General features: G+C 30.0%; 5 protein-coding genes across 7 annotated transcripts; 1 reads left to right on the top strand and 4 right to left on the bottom strand.

Moving 5' to 3' along the window:
• Positions 1–459: 459 nt before the first annotated feature.
• On the bottom strand, positions 460–1,934 carry LOC122516749 (ras-related protein Rab-43). The gene is made up of 5 exons (XM_043634821.1): positions 1,480–1,934; positions 1,215–1,299; positions 1,026–1,124; positions 789–946; positions 460–678 (listed from the first exon to the last, which is right to left on the bottom strand). Exons 1-5 carry the CDS (start codon positions 1,687–1,689, stop codon positions 574–576), a joined length of 657 nt encoding a protein of 218 aa, XP_043490756.1. The 5' UTR covers positions 1,690–1,934; the 3' UTR covers positions 460–573.
• A 931-nt stretch (positions 1,935–2,865) lies between these two features.
• LOC122516748 (anoctamin-4) lies at positions 2,866–12,733 on the bottom strand. Of its 2 annotated transcripts, XM_043634820.1 has the most exons (15): positions 12,557–12,733; positions 10,988–11,342; positions 9,692–10,088; positions 6,945–7,098; positions 6,154–6,436; positions 5,926–6,077; positions 5,607–5,852; positions 5,331–5,530; positions 5,110–5,247; positions 4,818–5,035; positions 4,430–4,738; positions 4,017–4,326; positions 3,728–3,933; positions 3,302–3,592; positions 2,866–3,226 (listed from the first exon to the last, which is right to left on the bottom strand). In XM_043634820.1, the coding sequence occupies exons 2-15, from the start codon at positions 11,054–11,056 to the stop codon at positions 2,900–2,902; spliced, it is 3,300 nt and encodes a 1,099-aa protein (XP_043490755.1). In that variant the 5' UTR covers positions 11,057–11,342; positions 12,557–12,733; the 3' UTR covers positions 2,866–2,899. The 2 variants fall into 2 exon arrangements, with proteins under 2 accessions (XP_043490755.1, XP_043490753.1); XM_043634818.1 differs by lacking the exon at positions 12,557–12,733 and having other exon boundaries at positions 10,988–11,830.
• A 1,362-nt stretch (positions 12,734–14,095) lies between these two features.
• Positions 14,096–16,867, top strand: LOC122516746 (vacuolar protein-sorting-associated protein 25). 2 transcript variants are annotated; one of them, XR_006303660.1, is made up of 5 exons: positions 14,096–14,347; positions 14,512–14,657; positions 14,753–14,971; positions 15,036–15,305; positions 16,194–16,867. XR_006303660.1 is itself a non-coding variant. In XM_043634816.1 (4 exons), the coding sequence occupies exons 1-4, from the start codon at positions 14,298–14,300 to the stop codon at positions 15,146–15,148; spliced, it is 528 nt and encodes a 175-aa protein (XP_043490751.1). In that variant the 5' UTR covers positions 14,096–14,297; the 3' UTR covers positions 15,149–16,311. The 2 variants fall into 2 exon arrangements, 1 of the variants encoding a protein (XP_043490751.1); XM_043634816.1 differs by having other exon boundaries at positions 15,036–16,311.
• Positions 16,135–21,337, bottom strand: LOC122517189 (excitatory amino acid transporter 3). The gene is made up of 10 exons (XM_043635612.1): positions 20,759–21,337; positions 18,046–18,368; positions 17,758–17,941; positions 17,605–17,647; positions 17,493–17,532; positions 17,191–17,377; positions 16,869–17,102; positions 16,603–16,794; positions 16,374–16,508; positions 16,135–16,282 (listed from the first exon to the last, which is right to left on the bottom strand). Exons 2-10 carry the CDS (start codon positions 18,302–18,304, stop codon positions 16,135–16,137), a joined length of 1,422 nt encoding a protein of 473 aa, XP_043491547.1. The 5' UTR covers positions 18,305–18,368; positions 20,759–21,337.
• Positions 21,338–23,659: 2,322 nt separating this feature from the next.
• LOC122516747 (cyclin-dependent kinases regulatory subunit) lies at positions 23,660–25,217 on the bottom strand. Its single transcript, XM_043634817.1, has 3 exons — positions 25,003–25,217; positions 24,520–24,647; positions 23,660–24,436 (listed from the first exon to the last, which is right to left on the bottom strand). The coding sequence occupies exons 1-3, from the start codon at positions 25,056–25,058 to the stop codon at positions 24,375–24,377; spliced, it is 246 nt and encodes an 81-aa protein (XP_043490752.1). The 5' UTR covers positions 25,059–25,217; the 3' UTR covers positions 23,660–24,374.
• Positions 25,218–25,230: the final 13 nt, after the last annotated feature.

Here is a 25,230-nt window from a genome sequence, read left to right as displayed (position 1 = left end):
AAGATAAATTTGAGATAAAACGTTATCCAAAATATTCATAATTTTGCATATATAATTTGCTTTATAATTACTCTATTATCCGTTTCTTTTTTTTTTAAGGAATTCTATATTACGCAATACCTAATACTTTCCCGTAATTGTTTCTAGTTTCTTAAATCATTTTCATTAATGAACACAAGCTTTTACGCGTGATAGATAAATAGTTTGTTCATATGTATATATACACAATATTTGATAAGGCACTGAATAATATACAAGACTTGTTCAGGTAACTACAGTATTAAGTATTAATAATATTTTTCGAATCTGTAATAACTATAGATGTAACAAATATATTTACAAATGAATTATTATTTTGTCAAGATTATTGTTCAAATTTCTAATTTCATATCTCCCTGCATTTCAAATAAAATAATTAAGTATAAAATCCATTTAGAGCATCAGCTTGTCAGAATTTTCTTTTCTATGATCAAATGTTACCGTGTAGCATAATTATCTTATTTTTATTTTCGTTGGACATTTAGAATTATTGTTATGTATCTCAGTCTATGTACTATCAAAAATGGATATTTTTTAAAATATTTTATATGAACAACCAGGGCAAGAAGATAATTCTTTTCCTACTCCGAGTTTAATAATATCCTCATTATCGCTTATTTGACAATTATCATATCGTCTCTGGAAAAAATGAATAAACAATATCAAAGAAGATAAGCGATATATAAAGATATCACCATTGTATCATAGTTAGCATTATTTTTTAAACTAATAGTTAAATTTTTAATTACCTTTAGTTCGGATGCTAAACAGAAGAAGACAGCATCTATGTTTGTATTTTCTTTGGCAGACGTTTCTATAACTTGTAAAACTTCTGGAAGATACTCGCACAACGCTTCAGCTTCACTTTTTTCAACTTCCCGCAAATCTTCTAAATCGCATTTGTTACCTTTAACAACGATATTCATAAAATACTATCAACAGCGCTATCCATTGCATTGTTCTCATGAATATTTTTAGAGTATTACCTATTAAAAGGAGTAACACATGAGAAGATGTATACCTTCTTATTTCTTCCACCCACCGTTGCAAACTTAGAAATGTAGAGCGTTTAGTGACATCATAAACTAAAAAAGATATTTCTTTAGAAACATCTAATAATAGTAGTAGCACGTATATGTACTAAATACATATTAACAACTGTCTATAATACTAACCAATAATTACACCATCAGCAGATCTATAATAACTTTGAGTAATAGTACGAAATCTCTCCTGTCCTGCGGTATCCCATATTTGTAACTGTAAACAATAGATCGTAATTGGTATCAACCTTTAAAATAAAATGATACTTATAATACATTATAGAAAAATATACATTTTGTATGTATGTGCAAAATATTCATTCAGAGAACAAAGCAGTCAAGATTAGTAATATATTTTTAGAGTACAATATAATGACAAGTATGTATACTTATATACCTTAACTTTTTTACCATCTATTAAGACAGTTTTTATCGAAAAGTCAACACCAATAGTATTTCCATGTCTTTCAATGAAAGTACCAGATCTAAACCTTTGGACGACACAAGTTTTCCCAGTTCCACAATCACCGATAAGAACGATTTTAAATAAATAATCAAAATTCTCTTCGTTCATGGTCATAAGATTGTCAGGATCACGAGTTGACATTGCTTCTTTCTTTTGTTTTTCTTTTTCTTTTTTTTAATAGTTCTTTTAACAATCAAATAACAATAACAAGTATTACGAATGATGATTTACAAAAAGTGTCTAATTATGCAACTAAATTGTGCCAAGTCCGTGTCTTTGTCACTTTAAACGTGTTCATAATTTTTACTTAAAAAGGCAGCTGCTGTAACGAAATACTGACTAGTTTGTGTAAATGTAAGAACTGTATTTGCCTTTTACCTCACTACTGCCATCTATTAGGAAAGAATAAATTAATTACGTAGAAATGTATTTTCTGTTTTATCAATTATTATCGACTGTGTAATAATAAAATATATATATTATAATTATATTTATATATGGAGCATTAACGTCAAATCGACCACTTTTGTTCGGTGTATGTTACCTTGACTCCGATTCACAATTCTTTTAATTATTTACAGGTAATTAGAATATTGGTTCTAATATACATTTTTCTTTCTTTAAAAAGATCTTATTCACGAATTGCTATAGTTTATTAAATGATTTTATAATTATTAAGATTTAGGATCGTTGATATGGGATTGTATAATCAATATGGACACTTAAATAGAAATTAAAATATATATTATATTTTGTTAATAATAATTACGTAAAATGTTAACAGTTCGGGAATAAATAAATTCGATCACAAATGTGTACATTATACGAACTATACTAAACATCGGTCAATTGAGATTTGGTCCCTAGTATTTTACACACATTTCTTTAATAAGAAACGTAATAATATATTTATATATGCATACATTATTTGACATCACAGAAACATTAATTTTTCAAAAATTCATTAAGAAGTTATATCAATTGATTAATTGATTGTATATTTATATTTCTTTTTTTTTAAGTTACGAAGTTCACATCTGTCGGTATTATATACGTGCACAAAACATCATAAAGTATGACGGAAGCATTTATAATTTATAGATGCTATACATAGAAATAAAAATGCGATAATAGATTGACAAAAGCGTCGATGTGAGAAAAAAATAGAAATACTGATAAGAAAAAATATATTGTCTTTTCTTTGATATTAAAAGTGCGATTACTATATATAGTATATACCAAAATTAATGTAATATAAATCACGATTGATAATCTTTAAATAAGATTTTTGAGGGAACGAAATCGATGATATTTTAGAGCAAAAAAAAGGAATTTATTTAAAGTAAATTATTTAAGTGACTTCCCAAACGGTTGAACTGTCACTGTGTCTGTGTATCCTTGAACCAACTTCGACATGAGCATCTAGACCATCGCTCAATTTACTGAAACGTCTTGCCCAACTACCTCGACCACCACCACCAGCACCACCAACACCAGGTCTGCCTATACTTCCAGTTTCTCTTAATACTGAAAGTATGTCTTCTTCGTCCTCTTTACCTTTCAATCCTTTTTCATATTTAGCTTCTTGAGCTAACAATCGTTCTCGTTGAAGTTGAGTTGCCAAGGCACGTGGTACAGCTGGTATAACGTAACTCATGATCCCAGTTAATGCAAAAACCTAAATTATACGAAAGTGATTATAATTATTAATCAACACAATGTAAATGTAATGTCAACGTTTTGTGAAACTTACAACATGTTCAAAAACAACTACGAAAGCTAATCGAGCTGCAAAGACATGCCAATATTGTGGACTCAATCCATAAGGATCTGATTCGTGATCAGGTCCATTTCTGTATCCCCTATATTGGCATGTTTCTGGATGTTTATCATCGGCATCACTCTTCATGTCGTCACGATAATCAGAAGTATTAAATTCAGAGAGAGAGCTGTCGATGTAACCGACCAAATCGTCCGTTGGAGAATAAACAAATGCGTAGACACTTCGTGGAATGAAGTCTGAGGTATAAGCGATTACAAATGCCTAATTGGAATGGTTTAATATTAAAATTATAAAATTAACGGTGCACTATTATATAACTCTACTCCCAAATTGTATTATCAAACTTGTACTAAAATAATATTTTGTATATTTAATTAATTAAATAAAATTACTTACGTTTGATACTACAGCAACATAAGTAACACCACGAAGAATACCGTGCCAAGCACCGATATCTGCCACTCTTTCTGCGAGAGGTCTTCGTGCTTCTTTCACCATTTTGTAAGCATCCAATCTTATTTCGGCGATATTATTTAATAAAGCGAATAATGGTGCTAATGGAAACGCTGCTACGAAGAGAGTTACGAAACCATACTGAAGAACTACAATTTAGATAATAATATTAATAATTGTTCATTTATTTATTTATTGCATACGTATCTGTTGAAAAACAAAATATACATACTCATTTCTAAGTACTCATCGAAAAGAGCGAGTCTTCCAGGATCCTGCAACTGATAATCTCTTTCCCAAGAAGTATATTGTCTGTCATGATCTTTCGTAGCAGCAACGTGAGATCTTTTGCGCCACCAATTCCAAAATTTCGGTGATAGAATCTCAACGAAATTATTAAAACACTGTTTGCCAATCATTATGATAGCTAATTGAATGCACACTTCAGAGAGACAACCAGCTGGATCACAGACGTCAGTTTTTATACGAACGAATTCAGACGATCTGGCATTTTGATCACCGGGATGTACATAAAATCTTCCCTGATTAACAATAAAAGAAAAGATATTTAAAAAATAAAAGGAAATGATATGATTAAATTATAAATTATAAATTATATATTATACTATAAATTATCAGATGTACCTTGAAGAATGCGATGTAGATTAACGAAGAGTAAAAATTAACGAACTCAAAGAGGAATATCTTGAAGGTGAAACTAGATTCGTATTCGGTTTGAGTTCTCGGATTTTCCATGTTAACCATCCACATAGCCAATCGATGATATATACGGGTGAGTATCATAATTATCACTAAATTGATCAAGGCTGCTGTCATCGAAGTAAATATCTTAGCATGTTTTTGTAAGAAAGTTCCACCACCGCCGTAAAATACAGAAACGAGAGATATTCGATATATTATTGTACCTAGGACTGCTCCAAGAACAACACATATCTAAATAACATAAAAATCTACAGTTACATTAGATGCAAAACAAAAAAGAAGAAAAGAGTTTGTTGCTCATTAATTTTACCATAAAAAATACGAGAGAACCGGTCGCACAAAATCGCATGGTTTTCGACCATGCTGGTAAATATGGTTCGCGCTCTCTGGTAACTGGATTAATGCGGAATGTTTTCACCGATGATTCGAATTCGGGCCTAGGTTCCTCATCTTCTTCCGCGTTTTGAAGATCCCATTCCCAAACTATTACAGCTTGACGTCTTTTCCATAATTCTAAGAATGTCGTTGCTACCAAAATAATTTCATTATAAATATCACTTCATATTTCATGTTTATATAATAATGGACAAAAAATATTTTACCCCAAAAGGACATAAAAATGGCGAAGAAAACAGTCGCAGGATTATCGAATAAATAAGTTAGTTTAGAAAACATACAAGAGTTACCAAGTTTTTGATATCTACAAGCTTTATCGCACAACGGACACAACGTGATATTTCCTATAAAAATGAAGAAAAATTAATTATAACAAATTTTGTATGCGCGTGTGAGATTTATTTGTCATTTATAATTACGAATCTACCAGCTTTTTTATCATCACATATTTCTTTGCTAGGAATATTATCAGCTCCTTCCATACTTCCTAGACCGTATATGAAACATAGAAGACCAACCACAGCTGGTGCAACCAAACATTCCGTGTAAAAACCGAGCCAAGCGAAATACAACGCTACTTTTTCACCAAAGTATCGTCTTATCAACCACAATGGTTGTTTTTTAAACCTAAAAAAAAGAAATTAAATTATTGTTCTTAACAAAGATTACATTTATTATTAGTCGCGTTTAAAGGTTTTATTACCATTGCATAGGACTAGCCCATATCAAATAAAGTAAATGTCGATCTAAAATTTCTCCATTATCTCCTGGCTTATCGTATGGGCCTTCGTGCAAGGGATAACAATCAAGATAAGTACCGTCTGCTAAAAGTCTACGAATCCCAGCTTTCTCATGCGTTTCATCGTACCTTGCACGCAATAATATTTGCATCACTATTAACGATCTTTGGGCTGGGGTGTACGCGGTATCTCGATCTTTTACAACGAATCTGATAATTGTAACAAAGTATTGGTTAGTAGAAATCAATCAAAAGATTATTAAGTGTTGATATAATTAATTACCTTTCCTCACGATCACCAGAATCAACGCTGTCGTAAAAACTGGGTTCTTCGGGATAATGATTGGTATTCCAGTGATGAAGTTTTTGTATCCAACTAATCAACTTTAACCATTTCTCCCAAAATTTGGGCCTTCTTTTTGCACCATCCGTACTCTGTTAACATTTAATATCTATAAGTAATATTACAAAGAAATATTTTGTCGAAAAATAAAATCTCTGTCCTACTAACCCAAGCTTTAACAGAGATAGTGATAAATCTTTTGGTGGGTAACTTCAAATTCATAACTTCGGCATATTGTACTTTTATTTTCCATGGTATATGAAGTTTAAGAAAGAACGTTTTCCTATCGAATGAATTTTCTTTCGGTTCTAATTCGAGTTGCAAGCCTTCACTTAAAAGATTTTGTTGAAACACCCGTCTTTGTTCTCTTCTTTTTGTTTCCAATTCTGTCAGGACACCCTCGTTTTCTTCTCGATAAACGAGCACCATATCGATTCGTCTTCGACCATCGCTAAAAACAATCAAAATTGTTGATTTACTTTCTTTAAGAAAATATCATTCAGCCATTTATTTGATGGGATCATCAAAATGATAATGAAATTGACAATGGATTTATTTTTAGCTTAAATGTAACAACTCTCTTTCTTTCTTTCTCTTTTTCTTTCATTCTACAATGTATTTTTATTCTTGGTATATTCTATTATCACATGCTATAAATAGAAAAGGATAGTTCTTCAATTAATTATTCAGTTCAACCTTTCGTACGCTTTGCTTTACGGAAAAAAGGTACTCCAGTAATTATCTAATAACTCTAAGCTAAAAATAAGTGAAATAGATGAAAGGGGTCTTTTAATGCTTTTTATGTTCCTTCCTATACTTTTTAAATTTGCGTGCAGGAACAAGGAGATGATAGTTCTAAGATAACAATTATTATTATTATTATTATTATAATACCAAGCAAAAAATAGAAAGATAATTTTGATTTTGATTTCAGATAAAATGCAGAAATCATTTATTACCGAAAGTATAACGTGTCTGAATCGATTTCATTTTCAGCCAATGAACCCTTTTGCGATAAAGTTTCCTTCGCGGTTTCATCAAAATCCGAAGGCAATGGCGTGTTCGGTAACGATGGACTACTTTCCGGTGATCCTGGGGCCGTAAGTTTAGGACCTTTAATTAAATCAAATAATATTAAATCATGCACCAATTATAAACATATTTAAATAACAGATTTAATAAAGATCAAAAGAAATAATGTAAAAATTATTTATACTATTCATAAAAAAGAAAACTTACAGAGATGTACAGATAAGTGTATATACTATTGGTCAAAAGATATGTAATCATTTGATTAATGAAAAAGAAAATAGAAAAAGGAAAAGAAGAAGAAGAAGAAGAAGTAAAAATAAATCTTTTCAGTCCTTTCCATTTGTTATCCCTATAGTGAAGTTATTCTAAACGTAATTACATTAATAACCGTAAGATCTTATCGATAAAATCCTTCAATGCATTTCATGCCATCACTGGAACGTCCTGTGATATACATTTGCACAACCTGTTGAATGTAAATAAAGTAACACTGACAGTACTGCTGCTTTAGTAGAAGTAGTAGTATAGTAATAGTAATAGTGATAGTAATATTGGTAGTAATAATCTTTTAAAAAATATGTTTAAACGTGTGAATTTTGCTACGTTTATATTTTTTTTTTATAGGGTATTCAGTCTGTTGAAAAATTTGTTCACAACGTACCAATATCAGATTAAAATTTATCAATGTGAAAGATGGATATAAAGGGAAAGAAAAAAAAAAAAAGAAAAAAGGAAGACATGTGTAACTGTCGATCAGTTTTGCTAGTTTTATGACCATGTCGAGGTCTAACATTGCATTATTAACTGCAATGATTCGTGACATACTGACATTCGCATACATATTGATCGGTATATAACCGATCTATGTTGCTTTATACTAACCGAAGACAGGTGTATTCCTAAATCATATCTTACGTATCTATATGTATTTATACATTAGTATAGATATAATATATATGTTATCTGTATTATATATATATGTTTGGTATTCTATAGAATGCCTAGGAAATGCCTAGGAAATATGAATACATTTTATACATTGCCGGCTAGTTTTAGGCATTATATACAATGCCGGATTTCAAACTTTGCCGGTAATATATATTATAATAATATACATACATAATAATATTGGCTTTACTTTGTGAAATGACTAGCTAAACCTTAAAATAACTATACTGATTTGTTTAAATGTGAAATAAGGTAAAATTACATATTCCAATATGAATATACAAACAAATAGTTAGTATATGAAATAGAAATTTGATTCGATAAAATAGCATGACTAACAGAACATTAGTTTTCAGAGTACAGGAAGAGATAAGAATGGACAAGTATTGTCATAGAAAGAAAAACAAACATTAAAAACGGATCAAATTTCAATCTTATACTTTAACTACTTGTTTCTTGTAATTCATGTATGACCTCATTATTTCCTAAAATCACTAATTTAGCGTATAATTTTAGCGCATTTTTTTCTTTTATTTAGAATTTCTTATATTTTTTCAGTAAAGAAAATGTGTGATTATTTGATAATAATCTCGAATAGATATTATGATCTATATATATAATGTATGTTCTTTTTACATAACTCAATTTTTATATAACACATTCTTTGAAATTGTCCACGAACATTTATTGTTATGTAAGTATCGTTCAATTTGATTTTTAATGGAAAAATAAAATCGTTATTTGTGTATAATATCGAATAATGACAATTCGTTCGAAAGATTTAATAGTCATGTATTGTCATAATCGATCGATTTTATCTAAAGAAACAGAACTATGTTTTTGTTATTATTATTGTAGGATGTACTACGTGGGCGTGTGCGTGGGTGTGTGTAGGTATGGGTAGTTATCGATAATTGAATATTTTTTATGTCCTCTCCTTGATAAAAAAATATCATTAACTTCGTAAAAGGAGAAAGGATGTGACAAAACGGCACGTTACTTTCATATTTATGATACGATTAACATTCCGAGTAGTACGAGTAAGTGATTATTGATACGTGATTTTCATACTAATCGAGAACAGAGATATGTTAACGCATGTACTTCAATTTATTTTTAAATCATTTATTAATTTTGTGTGATTTATATATATATAAATTTTAGGTCAATTTTGATTATTAATTTTTATCGCGTATCGATTCGGTGAATGAATAATCGATGTTATTGAAAGTGATTTTTAATTCGAAAGAATTGCTATTTATTTGTAAGATAATTATCTTGGTTTTTAATTTATTCAAATGACAAAACAATCTAACCAAAAAGAAATTCATAAGCATACTTTTGATATAATATTTTATTCTTATTGATGAAAAAAGTATTTTTTTGATTTAAAAAACATTATAATAATAATTTGAGAAACTTTTTAAAAAGAATAATCAACGAGACATTTAACACGTTAATATCATCATTTTTGTAATCTAATAATTTAAATAAATTATTTGACATGAGTTGTGTTTCCAATTGCGATAAGATTATGAGTATAAGTCATATTTTTCAAAAGATAAACAAAAAATAAAAGTTTTTGTCATTATTTTGAAAAATTTAATATTTTAATAAATTATTCGTCATTAGAATCCTAATTTCTACTTAATTACATCATTCATCATCTACAAATCATATACACAAAAAAAAAATAAAAATAATATTAAAGAAGACAAAAACGTACCAAACGCATCACGTGCCGTCAAATTGGTCCCAGAAGGAAAAACGTTAGTCTTGGCGGATCCTTTTTTAGAAATTTTCGGCGATCCAGGTTTCGATGGATTCTCCGTGGCGATAGAAGGATATTGCTGAATACCGTTCTTATCTGGCTCGTAAAGGATTTCCCTACTCGAACGGTGCCAAGTTGTTGTTGGTGTCTTGGCCTTACTCGAAGATGTACTCGAAACGATGCTTCGTGATTTGTTACTTTTACCTGGTGTAGATCTCGTTGACGTATGCGATGATGCATCAGCAGACCCAATCGATTTTGTAGCTTCGCTCAAATGCGATTCATCAATGCTCGACTCGGAAAGGTCTTGCGGAGCGTCACCTACGGTGCTTGATCTTCTACTGTGAGCGTTCTGTAATTCACGGTTAGGTGCTTTACGATCGAGTTGATACCATCGGTACCCAAGTTGTTGTTGGTTTGTTGGCCTTACTCGAAGATGTACTCGAAACGATGCCTTCGTGATTTGTTACTTTACCTGGTTGTAGATCTCGTGGACGTATGCGATGATGCATCAGCAGACCCAATCGATTTGTAGCTTCGCTCAAATGCGATTCATCAATGCTCGACTCGGAAAAGGTCTTGCGGAGAGCGTCACCTACGGGCTGATCTTCTACTGTGAGCGTTCTGTAATTCACGGTTAGGTGCTTTACGATCGAGTTGATACCATCGGTACCCCACTCAACTTCCTATTTCATTCGCGTTCTTACATAATATTGACTCGAGATTATTTAGATGTTTCTTAAATAGAAAAAAATCTCTGCGCACATGCAATAATTCAATATACGACAAAAGTTATTCTCTGACATATTGATTTTCGAAACTTTTATATCGAACTATGTTTACACGCTTTTTTGTGACAATTTGATTATATGAACATTAGAGAAGCACTATAAGCAAATTATAATTTGCTACAAAATATATAATAATTTGCACAAAAGATATAATATTACAAATAAAACATTTCCAAAAGCAATAAAGGAAGCAAAAATTGAAGATACCTTCTTTAAAATTACTGAAACCATAAAACAAAAGACAAAAAATTAAGAATACAATATTTTTCAATAATATAAAAAAAACATCACATTTCTAGTGTCTAATATCCAAAATCAATCCTTTTGTTAACTTTCCTTTTGTTAAACGTGTTAACTTGTTGCGAATGGCGTACAAAATTAAATCAAATAGTTTTTTTAAATAAAATAAAAATCAAAATAAAAATCAATGAAATGTTAAGTTAATTATAACAAAAAATACCTGAGTTTCGTCCTCGAGAGTTAGCGTGCTATCACCCATTTTAATCGAAAGATCAGGAAGACTATCCATCGGTTGACGACAATACCAATGGCCAAGAATTTAAATTCTTGTTGACTTATAATAATTGATAGTCATCCAAACAACAGAGTTTTATATGATCGATTATTGGAATAAGAATTTGGCTGGTGTCTATAATTTAACTTATGTTTATGGAAGAAAGCAAATCCTTTAACATCAGTTGCTTCACATCTTCTTTTAAATGTCGATGAAATTATTTCAGTATATCTTCTTTCATTCTATTTTATTAATTATTCATCTTTACTTCAAATGTTCATACATCATCCGATGATACATGCTAAGAAAAACCAATCGGAAAACCGGGGAATAAAGACTTGATTGATATCTATGATTTGGTTTAGATTTCTTTACAGAACTAAATCCTTAAACAACAGCTTCTTCTTCAAAACATCGGTTCAATTTATTACGTTTTTCTTTTCACTTTATTTTCTCACTTTTACTACGAATGTTCATATAATAATCTCATTCGATAATCGATCGATATAAATTTATATTAAAAAAGAAAGTAAAAGTTAAGAAAAAAAAAATGGAGAATAAAAATAATAGAAGAATCGATCATAGAAGTGATCACTTAGGACTGTGGTTGACCTCGTTGCCTGGACTATTCTTCAATTATGAATGGAAGAAGACCGACTCGGTCTATAGTTATCGCTGACCCCGCCTCGACCAGGATGATCACGTAGCCTTGGCCGAACTCATAGGACAAAGAAACTTCGGTAACATTCCGTAACTAACACCATAATTTCTTCTACCTATGAATGTGTGACTGTGTAACGTCTAATTCGAATAATTCGTCGCACATTAGACCATTTATTTATTCCTTCTTTTCCCCGTTCTTTTCCTTCTTTTTTTCTTTTCTCGTAACACACTACTCGATCCAAGATTAAACGATCACAAGCCCATTTTCTATTACTTTGACATTATCCTATTGTCATGATTTATGTTATTATATTACTACTCTTTTACCATTACACACCCTATATTTGCATTTTCATAAAACATCTGCACTGAATAAGTTTTTTAATCAGACCCACTGCAAAACGACCTATTAAAACTTTACTGATTTTCATTTTTCTTATAGGTACTTCATCGTTCTAACTAATTCCTGCTTTTTTAAAATATCACTGTTATTTCCTTACACTACGAATATGTCACGTATTAACCACTTCATACGAACGAAACTTCTCTTCCATTTATTTGTAACATATTATTATTTATTCTTCCTTTTTCTCTTTTTAAATATCTTGAATTGTGAATGTCATTATTTAAAAACAAAAATAAATTAATAATTCATTTTTTATTCCTTTACAAATTATTATTATTATTTATTCTTCCTTATTTTTTCTCCCTTTTAAATACCCCGAATTATGTACGCGATTATTTACAAACAAATGATCAAATTAATAATCCAAGAAGAAAAAGAAGAAAAAAGAAAACATAATTGAATAAAATAGCTAACAAGTTCAAGGATACGTTTATTGAGTATTTTACATTTATCTATCCATTTATCTATCCATTTGTCTATCCACCGTTCGATATCGTAAGAATTCTCATGGTTCTCTTTCGTACGAAAAGAAAAAAAAAGAAAAACAAGAAATTGTTTTGCTGGCAAATCGACAATACAACACGAAACGTTGTTTCCACGTATGTATTATCCTGTGACACAGGGCAGAGGATATATAAGAAGAATGTCACATCGCTCGTTTCCGCGGCGATACTGTGACATATACCAACCCCCTCGTGGCTAGAGAATACATGCTTATATGTTATGCTACACATGGTCACGCGTATATACCTGACATTGTCATCGCACTATATATTACGTTTTTATATGTCAGAAGAACGTGGATGTCATTTAAACGTATTCTCTTAACGTGTATGTATAGATCACATATATGTGTATATACATGTGTATATATACGTGTGTATGTGCGTGTGTTGAGTACTTAAGCGTTTCATCCCCTCACATACACATATATACATAAAACGTTTACATGAATACCCAAGGAACATCGTTTTTCGAATTACTATGGTTACAAGATGAACACAACAAGTATTACACGTAGATATCGTAGCAAACTTCAAATACCAAAACGTGGAAGATATATTTGGATGCAAGTATATATATATATATATATGAATATGTGCAATGGTGTATATGTTCACCAGCTGTCATCGCTCGCATCGTTTGCACTTATGGACAATAATCTTACACTCAAAACTTTTTAAATATCTTTCATAGGGTAATAAATGTAACAAAATTAAATATGAGACGAATGAAAATAATTCTTTTCTTTTTTTTCTTTTTCTTTTATCTGTAAATATTATATGTATATATATCATAGTTTTGTATACGTCAGTATAGATAGATAAAATAATAAATTAGTTTTTATATGATTTACTCTAACGAATACAAGTGGTGTATTTATAGAAGTTACTTTTTTTTATTATGTAACTTTTATTTTAAGAGTTGAGCTATATAAACGATTATCGTTGATCTTCATTACCGTAGATACGCGATTGAAAGAGCATGTTACCGACATTTGATCGATTTCATTTATTTAGTTTATATTAAATCTTATATATAATTTCGTGTAACAATTGTAACAATATCAATATTAATGCGTTATGGGCCTCAAAAATATAAAAATACTAAAAAGAAATAAAACATAAGAATGTCAGTTATCGGTAACCGACGAAATCCATATTTTTTTAAATTTTTTATTAATTATTTAATTAGTTATTGATAATTAAAAATTTATCCCTCTTATTTTTATATCCCATTTGTATACATGGAGTTCGTGTTCCTTGTATAGTCTCCGCGTGGTTGTTCATTTGGAAATCAACTTTAAATATATCCCCCGCAGGTTTACCAACTTTACTTTTATTTTTTTCAAAGTGCACTTGCACCTTGAATTTGTGGTTGCGCATGCGCATAACATATAACCTCTTCATGACGTTTTTTGATTTTTAATTATTAATAACTTATTAAATAATTAATTAATAAAGTTAAAAGTTATGTATTTTAAATAAACATTTTATTAGCAAATTAGTGCACTTATTCATAATATTCGCCATTTGTGTTAATAATGTTCATGCTTGCAACCAAAGTGACACGAGTATTCTAGGGAAAATATTTACCAAGGTTGACAAACTTAAAAAATATATTATAAAATAAACTTGCTTGCTGTCAGACGATATTTACAATACGTTTATACAATAATAATAAATAATGGCAGAAATCGAATGGCCATGGCAATACAGTTTTCCTCCATTTTTTACGTAAGTTTTATCAGATTCAATCCTCAAATTATTTTGTGTTTACTGTCTTATTTGGATGCAATGCACAGTACCTGTCACTTGTATAAACAAAAATCTTTAATAATACAATGAAATGATCAGAATACAAATTAACATAAATAAAATAATTTTATCTATTTGAACAGTCTCCAACCACACGCAGATACAAAAGCAAAACAATTGGAAGCATGGAAAAGTTTGGTATTAGAATATTATCGGATCACAAAACAAGCAATTATAGATGTAAGAGAAGTCCATTCGAGTCCTCTTTTTAACAACAGTGCAATCAATCGTATCCTTAATAAAATTCTACTCGAAGAATTTATATGAATACATTTTATACAATGCAATTGTTTTCCTTAAAAAATATCAACTATTTAATAATAGGTAAACTACCATCTGAAGTAGTACTTATAATATTAGAAGAGTTAAGCAAAACAGGAAACGCTATGCCATTAGATAAGACAAAACAAAGGTGGTTAGTTTACTGGCATACGTTAGAAGAATGGGGTGAAATAATATATAATTGGGCACAAGAAACTGGACAGATTGGTTCCGTATGTACTTTATATGAATTAACGCAAGGAGAGGAGACAGTCGATCAAGGTATGCGCTGTAAATGATATTCATTATAACGTATCGACTATCCCTTATTTGTACTATTTTTTAGAATTTTATAAACTAGATACAGAAGTATTAATAAGATCTCTTAGAACACTTGAGTACGCTAAAAAGGCTGAACTGATAATGTTCGACGATAATCAAGGTGTTAAATTTTTCTGATTGGATATTTATTATCCAGAAAATACGCATATTAAAAAATTCAATGTTATTCAACTATTTTTCTAATAATGAAAAGTTCTTAATTATCATTTTTATAATGAATATTGAAATTATCTATTCTATACGTTTTTAATGAAGAACAAGAATTATTTGAAGGGTAAGTTAATAAGACATGAATACTTTTATTGGAAGAACAAATATTTGTACTAATATTTTAAAATCACTTCTACAATATATAAATTCTTTTTCATAACATTCTATATTTGGATACATAAATAATTATTGTGTTCTCTCTTATTCTTGTTATTAACAAGAATTCTTTCTATGAACAAGAATTCTTAACAATTAAGTATATTCTATATGCATATTCCTATATACAATGTGATTTAAATTATTGCTTGTATGAGAAATTATCTAATGTATCTAATAAGAAGTTATACATCTCGATATATTAGAAACAAGAAAAGAAACGTGTACATATAAAAAGAGTATGTCTATAAATATAAGAATTTATTATGATTAGCATCGATTATTTCCAAAGAAAACGACTTTATTTTTTTTAAATAATTTTCCAATTCTTTATCATTGTGTATCTTATAATAATTTAAGATATTATATTTATGAGGATAACAGAATACCTATACACTCTTAAATTATTATATCAATGGCTTTTGTACATATGTATATAATAAATCTACGTAAATATGGTGGAAAAAGTTTAAAGCTAAATTGGTTGTGTTGTAGATTTGTATTTGCATTAGTATATATATCTAGATTTAAAAAGTTATATTCACTAAATTGTGCTAAACAAATTTTTTCATTTGTAAGCACGTTATATTAAATAATATAAAAATTTATAAGTCTCTGGTAAGAGACACAGTTAAAACTGTGTAAAATAATATAATATTGTATAAATGCTATTAAGTAGCATGCATAGGGAGAAGAAAAAGAAAGAAAAACAAAGAAAAAGAAAGAAAAAAAAAGAATTATGTGTCTGAGTTTCGCAATCGAGCAAGTTCAATGGCATCTTCTGTTTGATTCACAGGTACATTAAGTTCTCCTCTGCTCATCTTTTCGATAATGCAAGCTCCAAGTGCATCGCACATTACATTAATTGTAGTTCGGAATCGATCTCTAAATAAATTAAACAATCGTTTATATAATACTATGATATATAAAAGAAAATAATACGCACAGATATTTGAAATTAAAAATTTAAACCTACAGCAACCAATCTACGGCAATAATTAGAGTGACATCCTTCGCAGGTAAACCTATGGTATCCAAAACCATAACCATTGTAACAAGACCTGCTTGTGGTATACCAGCAGCACCTATACTTGCAGCTGTTGCAGTTACGCTTAAAAAAAGATTTAAAAATGATTATTTTCTATAGATACTTAGCAGTTATTTTATAATTTCTATTTTTCTTAAATACAACAAAAATAAAATACCTAACACCGATGACTTTACTAAGAGTTAACGATACGCCTCTAACTTGAGAAATAAATATAGCTGCAACTGCTTCGTATAATGCAGTTCCGTCCATGTTAATAGTTGCTCCAATTGGTACAACAAATCTTGTTATTCTAGGATCTGCTCCCATGTCATCCAAGCACTGCAGAGTTACTGGCAGTGTAGCAGTACTGAACGAATAAATGTATTTGTATACGTGTAATAACTTTTTGCAACAATTGCAATACAAATGAATAATATTCACCTTGAAGCTGTTCCAAATGCTGTAACTAACACTTGTCCCATTTGTCCAATAACTTTGAAAGGTAATTCTCTGGTACATACGAAGTATATAACAGATAAAGTGCCAAAACCATGGAGAAATAGTCCCAATAATACTGTCATAAAATATAAGCCTAATTTACCAATGATCGCACTTATATCCTCAATTTCTAAAAGTTTTGCAGAAACCAAAAAGAAAACACCGATTGGTGAAATCCTAAAAAGAATATATATTAAAATATTATGATTGTGAGAATGATTATTAAATCATTCATTTAAAAAGACATTTAATATCTTTTTCATACCAAATAACCCATTTGGTAATAATCATTGTTGCTTCTGACAATGCTATAAAAAAATCCAATAAAGCTTTTCCGGATTCTCCCATTTTACCGAGTGTAATCCCCAAAATAATACTAAAAACAACTAATCCAAGAGTATTTGTTCCATCGGTATATTTACTTGAAATTTCCCATTCTTCTATAGTAGTTTCTAAAAAAGCAATTGATTAATATCATTAATAATAATCAAATATATTTACTAATAAGTTTCTTATAGAATATACACGTTGTCAAATAAATTTAAATAAGATAACAATTATTCTTACCATTAGTCGCATTTTCAGGCTCTGTTAATATCGTACGATACTGAAATCAAAAAATGAAATATTTTATAATGTTAATTTATTATTTAAAAAAATGTTTAGAGCATTAACTTACTTGTGAAACACAGGCTTGAACAAGATTTGATGGAAATATATTCCTAAAAAGAAAAAAGGAAAAACAATAAATTATATTGCTTATCACTTTTCAGAAATATCGTGTATCGGTTATAATTTTATAATATAATTATATATAATTATATATAATTACCTAATTAAATCTAATAGCGTGTCGGCAGTGGTAACATTTCTGATAGGAGTTAAATCTTTGTCAACTTCGAAAGAAGTTCCACTAATTTCTCCGGGTCTTATCACCAAGACAAGAATTATCCCAAGAATAACAGCAGTAATCGTTGTAGTTCCGTAATAATAAATCGATCTCATACCGATCCTTCCTATAAAATTTTAACGAGTGAACAATTATTTTTATTGTTTTAATAAAAATAAACAATAATATGTTATATATATATATTAAGACTTGTTAAGATAAATTATTCACCTGAAAGAGAAAGATCCAAACTACCGATCGAACTGACAATACTAGCCACGATCAAAGGTAAAATAAGACCTTTGAGCATCCTCAGAAAAAGATCTCCGGGAAATTGAATATACATTATTTCGCGATTCGTCCATCCCCCCGTTTTATTGATATTTCTTAAGATAAAACCAAATAGTGTGCCAGCAAAAACGCCGACTACCGTCAGTAAAGTCAATAAATTTTCCGACATACACTTCTTCCATCTTTTTGGGCGTGCCATATCGTCCTGTTATTTTTTCTATGCGAAATCGTTGAAATTAAAAGATGATAGAGACCTGTCAAGCCTGTAAAATTAAAAAACGATAAATCGTTGTGTTTCTTTAAGATTAATTCTTACTAATAGTAAGATACAGAGTTTTCTAAATTTAAAACGTTTCATGAACGTTCGCAACATTTGCATAAAGATGCATAAAAATACTAGATTGAAGCATTCTTTTATTACTCATGCACACTTATTACACATCTATAATATGTGCGTTAGTTAGCTACAAAAATTGAAACGGTAAAGTCAATATTGTCTTATTGTTAAATCATTTTGAATTAAAAATAATTACAATGATGCCACGGACGGGCGGTAATTGAATTCTTTTTGTTTACTATGCTTGCATAAGAATCAAAACGATAATTTAATTTGATTGAGAAAGGATGCAAAAAGAAGCGCGTTTGCTGATATACACGTAACATTTGGATTGAATAATTCATACGCATAAGATTCTGAATTAATCGTTCTTCGTGACAAGATAGTGAAATTCCCATATCTATTATGTTAAACTGGTTAAATCCAATTCTTTCTTGTCTTGATATATAGAAGTAGAGAAAAGAATTATACTAATTATTATTCTTACGCAAATGATGTGTTTTCTTTTACAATTAAGACAAGCAAATGATTTTATTCACGTACGCAACACATGATTTCTTTGAATTTATCTGCCTTACTGTCTTATACTAATCATTTTGTTTTTTATTATTCTCAAATATTATATTTTATCCCTTTTGACTCATTATTTTTTCTTCACTTTTTATCGAATGATAAATGTGATAAATTACTTATTTTTTATCGTTTTGTCTACTCGTATCTCTCGTGAAAAAAGTGTATTCCCGAGATCTTTCTTCTTCTTCTTCTTCGGTGTTAATTAAACATTATAGCCCGAAAGCTGTTTCTTCCCAGGAAGTAGAGTCCGATAATAGCACCTCCCATATTACTTTTTTGTTTCTTTTTTTCCTTTTAATTTACCAATGTAATAACGGGAATATCTGCTAAATGTATTTATCGATTTCCCAATGTACTTACACACATGCTTGTATATATGTACATGTGTGTATATAGATGTATATATATACATGGAATAACTATTACATATATTCATGGAAAAACTAGTATGAACCGGTTAAAACCATACCATAGATCGGTAAATGTATTTAAATGTCGCAACCTATCGAAAATATAAAATTAAGAGGGAACTTTCGTACGGTTTGTTAGATGATCGGTATTTATAATAGGGGTAGGACCACATTAGGGTTGCGTATATTAATATACTGCACATGTTGACATTTTACTATAAATCATTTTTATATTGATCGTAATAATACTGAACATTTATATTACACATTGATATTTAATTTAAAATATTGACAAAATATTTTTTTTAAATACTGACCCAATAAATATATAGCATATAAACTTTGAATTTAATTCAGAAAATAATTTTGTCAGTATTTACATGAGCATACTCATAAGAGAAACAGAAAAAGAAAAAGAAGGAGGGTTCTTAGATCCCGTGAGAAAGAAGAAAGAAAAGCCCAGCTCCAAAAACATGCTCGTATACTACGACGACTGCATTCCTTGCATAATTGCGACCTACGATCGTTCTCAACGTTCTCCCTGTTAACGAGGAACACTTTCTTTTTATGCTCGGCAGAAGTTTTTTTATTAATTATTTACGAAATACATTTCTTAATTCGCGAGATTTTCGATTAAAACAATTACGAATTGATCCTACGAAAGTAAGAAAATAAAATTCATTTTATAATTGTATTATTATTGTCGTGTTGTTCGAAAGTGTACGATAGATATGAACTTATTTATGTTCCCCCATTTCCTCACAAACCTGCGCGTACACTAAAGAAAGTTAATTTATATTAATGACATATTAATTCATTGTGACAATGTTATTTTGAGAAATGTGTCAGAAGCATACGATAACATTTAATATTTTAATTCGATTACAGTTGCACGTTAAATGAAGTTTCTTCGTGTTTGGCTCTCGAAACTCGAGCCTAACGAAGTTCCTTGCTCGTACACACGATTCGTCGATCCAAATAAGGTAATCGCTAAGTATGGCTGCTGTCTTACCTTCGAAACAAAATTCGGGTCATCTTTCTCAAAGCCGATTTTGTCAATATCTCGAATCGTCCAACAATTTCTCTTTCAAATTTCCTACCGAACATTAAAAAAAAGTTTTTCTTCTTGTTTATAAACAAGAATCATCTTTTTCGAAATCGATTTTATCAATATTTCGGTTCATCTTACAATTTGGTCCAGTTTCCCGCCAAACAATAATACTTTTCATTCATCAAAATCAAATATTTCGTGTTTAACGATTAATAAGAAAAATTAACCAATTTCTTAATACATAATTTATCTTATTTCGTAAGTTACATTTGCATATCTCACCATCAAACGAAGATGAAAGACAAGAGAAGGTCCTTAAATTTTCCTTTCACATGCGCATCCAACACCCACGCGATTCGTCCCAAGGACTTATATTTTTTTCTATCAATTCTCTCAAACTCTCGTCTTTCTCTCTATTTTTTTTGTCTCTATCGTTTAAGAACTTTGAATTCCTCTTATCGAGGATGATTTAATCACTTAAAAGCTTCTTTGTTCAGAATAGAAAATATCGTTCGTCAATTTTATTTACGTATATTTTATCATAGCAATTCCTTGATAACAAAACTTGTTCATATCCATCCACTCTCGTTTATTCACAGTTTCTCATAAAACACGAGGGAACACTTTCGTTCAGAGAAGATTTGATAAGAACACAAAAGTCACGATATGTATATTTATTCATACAGACCAAAAAAAGATAGATAGAGACATCATTTCACGCGGATTTGATGTTGCGACTTCGTATGTGACACATGTGCTTGTGGTATTTGCGAACTACATTGATTGTATACGCTTCGTCATGTTTATGTACATAAATATATACATATATATATCATTTTATTATCCTGCGAAATCGTGTCATTCGTAAATTATTTAAATTTTTTTTCCTTCTTATTTCATTATTTTGTTCTAATAACATTTTCATTTGATTTTGTCTGATTAATCATCCCTATAAACATTTTTTTTTTCTTTTATAACAGAGATAGGCAAATGATTTACTATTAATCGATCGATACAAAGTACGTCTATGGTTTTACGATAGGAAATAGAAAAACAAAAAAAGAATAGAAATAAATAGAGAAAAAGGAACGAATAGAAAGACCGTTGCTCCGAAGTATTTATGCATATAGTACGTTAAGAAAGATCAAAAGGTAGGGGAATGTACCAACGAGAATAGTTAACCGGCGACAGCAGCGACGTGTTTAGGAGAAAGGGAATAGAGCGGGAATAAAAATTATCGATAGAATTTACTCACTCGTTCAATCCTGTTCGATAAATTTGAAAACTCCCTTTTCGATGCACTATTTCTTCTCTTTCGATAAAAGTTTTGTCTTTAGTTTCGAATCATCTATATTATGTCTATTCAAAGTGGCAGTTTGAGCACGCGGTCATTTGAAAATTCAAATTTACGATTGGTAAAATTACATTTGTTCTGTTATTGTCGCGGGAAAGAGAGAGCATCATTCGAAAAATAATTAGAAATGAAAATGTGTTTAAATTGAAGAGTTCTCTTACTCGATAATGGTGTACGTTGGAGTTCACGATGGTAAAACTCGGAGACGCACACTACTATTCGCGAGGATCGACTGCGAACGACAAATTCAAAAAACGTGAGACCGCTCTTGACTCTCCGCATCTGAAACCCGCCGATGATCACCAATCGTCTCTCTTTTACTCCCGCTCTCTCTTTTTCTCTTTTTCTCTTATATACGCCATACGCGCGTGCGAGAGCGTATATGCTCACAAGTTCGTCCTTCGAAAAGAAAAAGAGAGAAAGAGAGAACCGGGTCCAACGACTGGTCGTAACGTCACTCTCAACCCTGCAAAAGCCGATGCGAATAAAAGCATATACATATATATGTGTGTAGTAGTACTACATTGCCAGTTGGGTTGAAAAAAAGATCGAGAATAACACGGTCCAGACGATATAAATCTCTCTTTCTAGCAGTGTACTTTGTTCATTATACGCATGCGCAAAAGATCTCAAAAAGCGAGGATGTGTATGTTAACTCTCTTGACAAAAATTATCTACCTACTTAAAAGTCATGAATTAGAAACTAATTAATTTAATAAATTACATTTTTGTCTGTTTTGTTTTTGTTAAAATATATTACAATGGAATTTATAATTTCATTTATGTTGTAAGATTTAATTTTATATTTAACCGCCTGCGCGTACAACACCATGCGCACAACCGACAAAGTAACTATTTCTTTCTCACTTTCACTTATTGGAACCGACAATATATCATTACTATATACATATACATTTAAAAGCCAAAGTTGAGAACCGTATGCGAGTCGAAGCCCTTCTGTGTTTCTCTATTGCCTTCCCATCTCCCCTTCCCTCTTTTATAATCTCACAATCATCATCGTTCATTTTCCACCTCGAGATGATTTTTTTTCTCTCTATCTCTCTCTCTCTCTTTCTCTTTATTACAACTTTTATCTACTTTCTCTTCTCCCACCCTTTTTCTCTCTTTCTCTACGTACAGGCACACTCACAAATCCCTTCTATTTTATCGATACAATCATCATCGTTACCGGATCAAGGACCTTTTATCTTCTCTTATGATTCAATTCGATCCTTCAGGCATTTTATCAAACATTACATTATTAATTTCTAACGTTAATAAATCAGAAAAGAGGAAGAGCAGTGTTTCTCAAACTTTCGTTAGTCGCATACCTAGTCGCACGTGTTGCAAATATTGTCTAGTTCTTCATGATTATTTAAATACATAGGAATTTACCTAATCGAATAAATAACATCATACGAGGATGAAGTTGTATTTCTATATATGCTTTAAATACGTTCATTCATGACAAACGTATGACGCTTTCACACGTTATGTACGTCAAAACACAGTTAAAATTAATTTGTGTATAATTTATGGAAATTGCTGTGAGAAATATTTAGGTATTAAAATACTCTGTTAATAGACACATATAATAGACGATGTTAATTAGATCGAGGTCAAGCACATTGCGGTAATATTAATTAAGTCTTTAAATGCGTTTTTATTAAATTTTTTTCACTTCGGGTTTATTATTGTAACATTTTTAACTATTAACCGTGAAGAAAATTTGAATTATTTTCATTGTATTTTAGTTTGAGAGTATATATATCTTATGGTTCGCTTATTTAGGCGATATAAAATAAATAATATAAATGAGAAAATTTATATACAAAAAAAGAAATATTTATTTTTCATTATGGGTACATGTCTTTTTGTTTAGCGAACTAAATCATTATTTACTCATACGTATACAAATATTTAAATATTAAGTTACAAAAAAATACTAACCATCAATTGAAACATTACCCTTACATTAAGTTCGAGGAAATGAAAATACATTTAATTATTTTTAATATAAAGTCTGAATAATAAAATAATAATTTGAGTAATATGATATAAAGTTGTATAAAAATTACTCTATCACATTATTCAAATGCATGGAGGGGAGTACGACAAATTTACCGTATACTAAGGCACCTAACACGCAAAGTTATCTAGAATATAACTCTTATTTCACAAGTTTCCGATTGCTCAGCTCATCTTTTAGGATTCAATGAAATATTGAATTTTCTGTTATCTTTCCAAGAAACATCGTTAACAGGATGAAATATTAAAAGCTAAAGTAGTCTATAGACATATATACAGAATATTTCGATGATATATTGAAATTAATTATGAGAAGAGCACAGCTTATGTCACGTCTTAAAATTAAAACGATTTACATTAGTTTTTGTCTGTTGCAAAATAACATATACTTCACTTAAATGACTGCTTTGAAATATGATATTATTTTGAATAACTCAAATGAATCGTCTAGTGCTGAACCCTTCCAATGCTTTTACGATATCAACAAATATTTTCACAATGAAGTATAATGGTCTTTTACGAATTATTTTCTGGCGGAGGAGATGTGATCTTTCTTTTAAATAGGAGAATATGTGGTTCTAAAAATATATATTTTAAACCGTTAGATATGTGATTAGCATACCATATTATTATATATGAAAATATTAACCGCTTAGTTTACCTGGGTAATGGATCATATAGTGCACCCATCCTTGACTTTGTTGAACTCCAATAGCTCTCCACTCCTGCTCAGACATGAGATGGGTTTTTGGCACTAATTTCTGCATATCTTTAGGTAAAACCACATGCCTAAAAAAACAATCCTATACTCAATACTTTTCCCTAGCATGAACTTTTTTACATACATAATTAAAAAATTTTTAATTGGTTTCAAATGTAGATAGGATGAATTAATTAATACCAAAAGTAATAATATCAAAGAAGTTAACAAAGCTAACAAAAGCATATGTGTGGTTAGTTATTTAAATGCAAGATTGCACTTTATCCAAAAACAAAAAACACAGTAAATTATCAGGAATTTTTAGTATTCGTGAATTTGGAATAGTACAACATGTTATTAATTATGTATAATGGAACGAAATATTCTAGTGAAAAATAAAAGAAAGTGTAGATAATAAGAGTAAACCGTCCATTGGGAACTTACCTGTATTCATAAAGGTCGTCATAATATTTGTCAGAATAATAAATAGGATTCGGCATTCCGTAATACTTGATTGTAATACCACAGTCAAATAAAAAAAAAGGAGACAAAATAAACGATAATAATTTGCTATGCTACGCTGCAGTAAGCGCTCGAGAATTTTCCAAAACCTTCTGACTACGAAGGGTGCACGATTTGAAAGTTTAACGGATATACAATTTAAAGAAGTGG

The sequence above is a fragment of the Polistes fuscatus genome, unplaced genomic scaffold, assembly GCF_010416935.1.
Source record: "Polistes fuscatus isolate 324 unplaced genomic scaffold, CU_Pfus_HIC Scaffold2, whole genome shotgun sequence".
Classification (NCBI taxonomy): Eukaryota; Metazoa; Arthropoda; class Insecta; order Hymenoptera; family Vespidae; genus Polistes; species Polistes fuscatus.
This window is presented reverse-complemented; position numbering and strand designations above follow the sequence as displayed.

Excerpts from the sequence above, each read along its gene's own strand:
- LOC122516749 (XM_043634821.1), bottom strand. The coding sequence starts at position 1,689 with ATGTCAACTCGTGATCCTGACAATCTTATGACCATGAACGAAGAGAAT. Across the intron at positions 1,300-1,479 it reads TAGATGGTAAAAAAGTTAAG|TTACAAATATGGGATACCGC; the intron begins GTATATAAGTAT and ends TATTGTTTACAG. Across the intron at positions 679-788 it reads GTTTAGCATCCGAACTAAAG|AGACGATATGATAATTGTCA; the intron begins GTAATTAAAAAT and ends CATTTTTTCCAG.
- LOC122516748 (XM_043634820.1), bottom strand. The coding sequence starts at position 11,056 with ATGGATAGTCTTCCTGATCTTTCGATTAAAATGGGTGATAGCACGCTA. Across the intron at positions 4,327-4,429 it reads TCTACATCGCATTCTTCAAG|GGAAGATTTTATGTACATCC; the intron begins GTACATCTGATA and ends ATTGTTAATCAG. Across the intron at positions 3,934-4,016 it reads CGATGAGTACTTAGAAATGA|TTCTTCAGTATGGTTTCGTA; the intron begins GTATGTATATTT and ends TCTAAATTGTAG.
- LOC122516746 (XM_043634816.1), top strand. The coding sequence starts at position 14,298 with ATGGCAGAAATCGAATGGCCATGGCAATACAGTTTTCCTCCATTTTTT. Across the intron at positions 14,658-14,752 it reads TAACAACAGTGCAATCAATC|GTAAACTACCATCTGAAGTA; the intron begins GTATCCTTAATA and ends ATTTAATAATAG. Across the intron at positions 14,972-15,035 it reads AGAGGAGACAGTCGATCAAG|AATTTTATAAACTAGATACA; the intron begins GTATGCGCTGTA and ends ACTATTTTTTAG.
- LOC122517189 (XM_043635612.1), bottom strand. The coding sequence starts at position 18,304 with ATGGCACGCCCAAAAAGATGGAAGAAGTGTATGTCGGAAAATTTATTG. Across the intron at positions 17,103-17,190 it reads ATTACCAAATGGGTTATTTG|GATTTCACCAATCGGTGTTT; the intron begins GTATGAAAAAGA and ends TATTCTTTTTAG. Across the intron at positions 16,795-16,868 it reads GCATTTGGAACAGCTTCAAG|TACTGCTACACTGCCAGTAA; the intron begins GTGAATATTATT and ends TTATTCGTTCAG.
- LOC122516747 (XM_043634817.1), bottom strand. The coding sequence starts at position 25,058 with ATGCCGAATCCTATTTATTATTCTGACAAATATTATGACGACCTTTAT. Across the intron at positions 24,648-25,002 it reads GACGACCTTTATGAATACAG|GCATGTGGTTTTACCTAAAG; the intron begins GTAAGTTCCCAA and ends TTGTTTTTTTAG. Across the intron at positions 24,437-24,519 it reads CTATATGATCCATTACCCAG|AACCACATATTCTCCTATTT; the intron begins GTAAACTAAGCG and ends ATATATTTTTAG.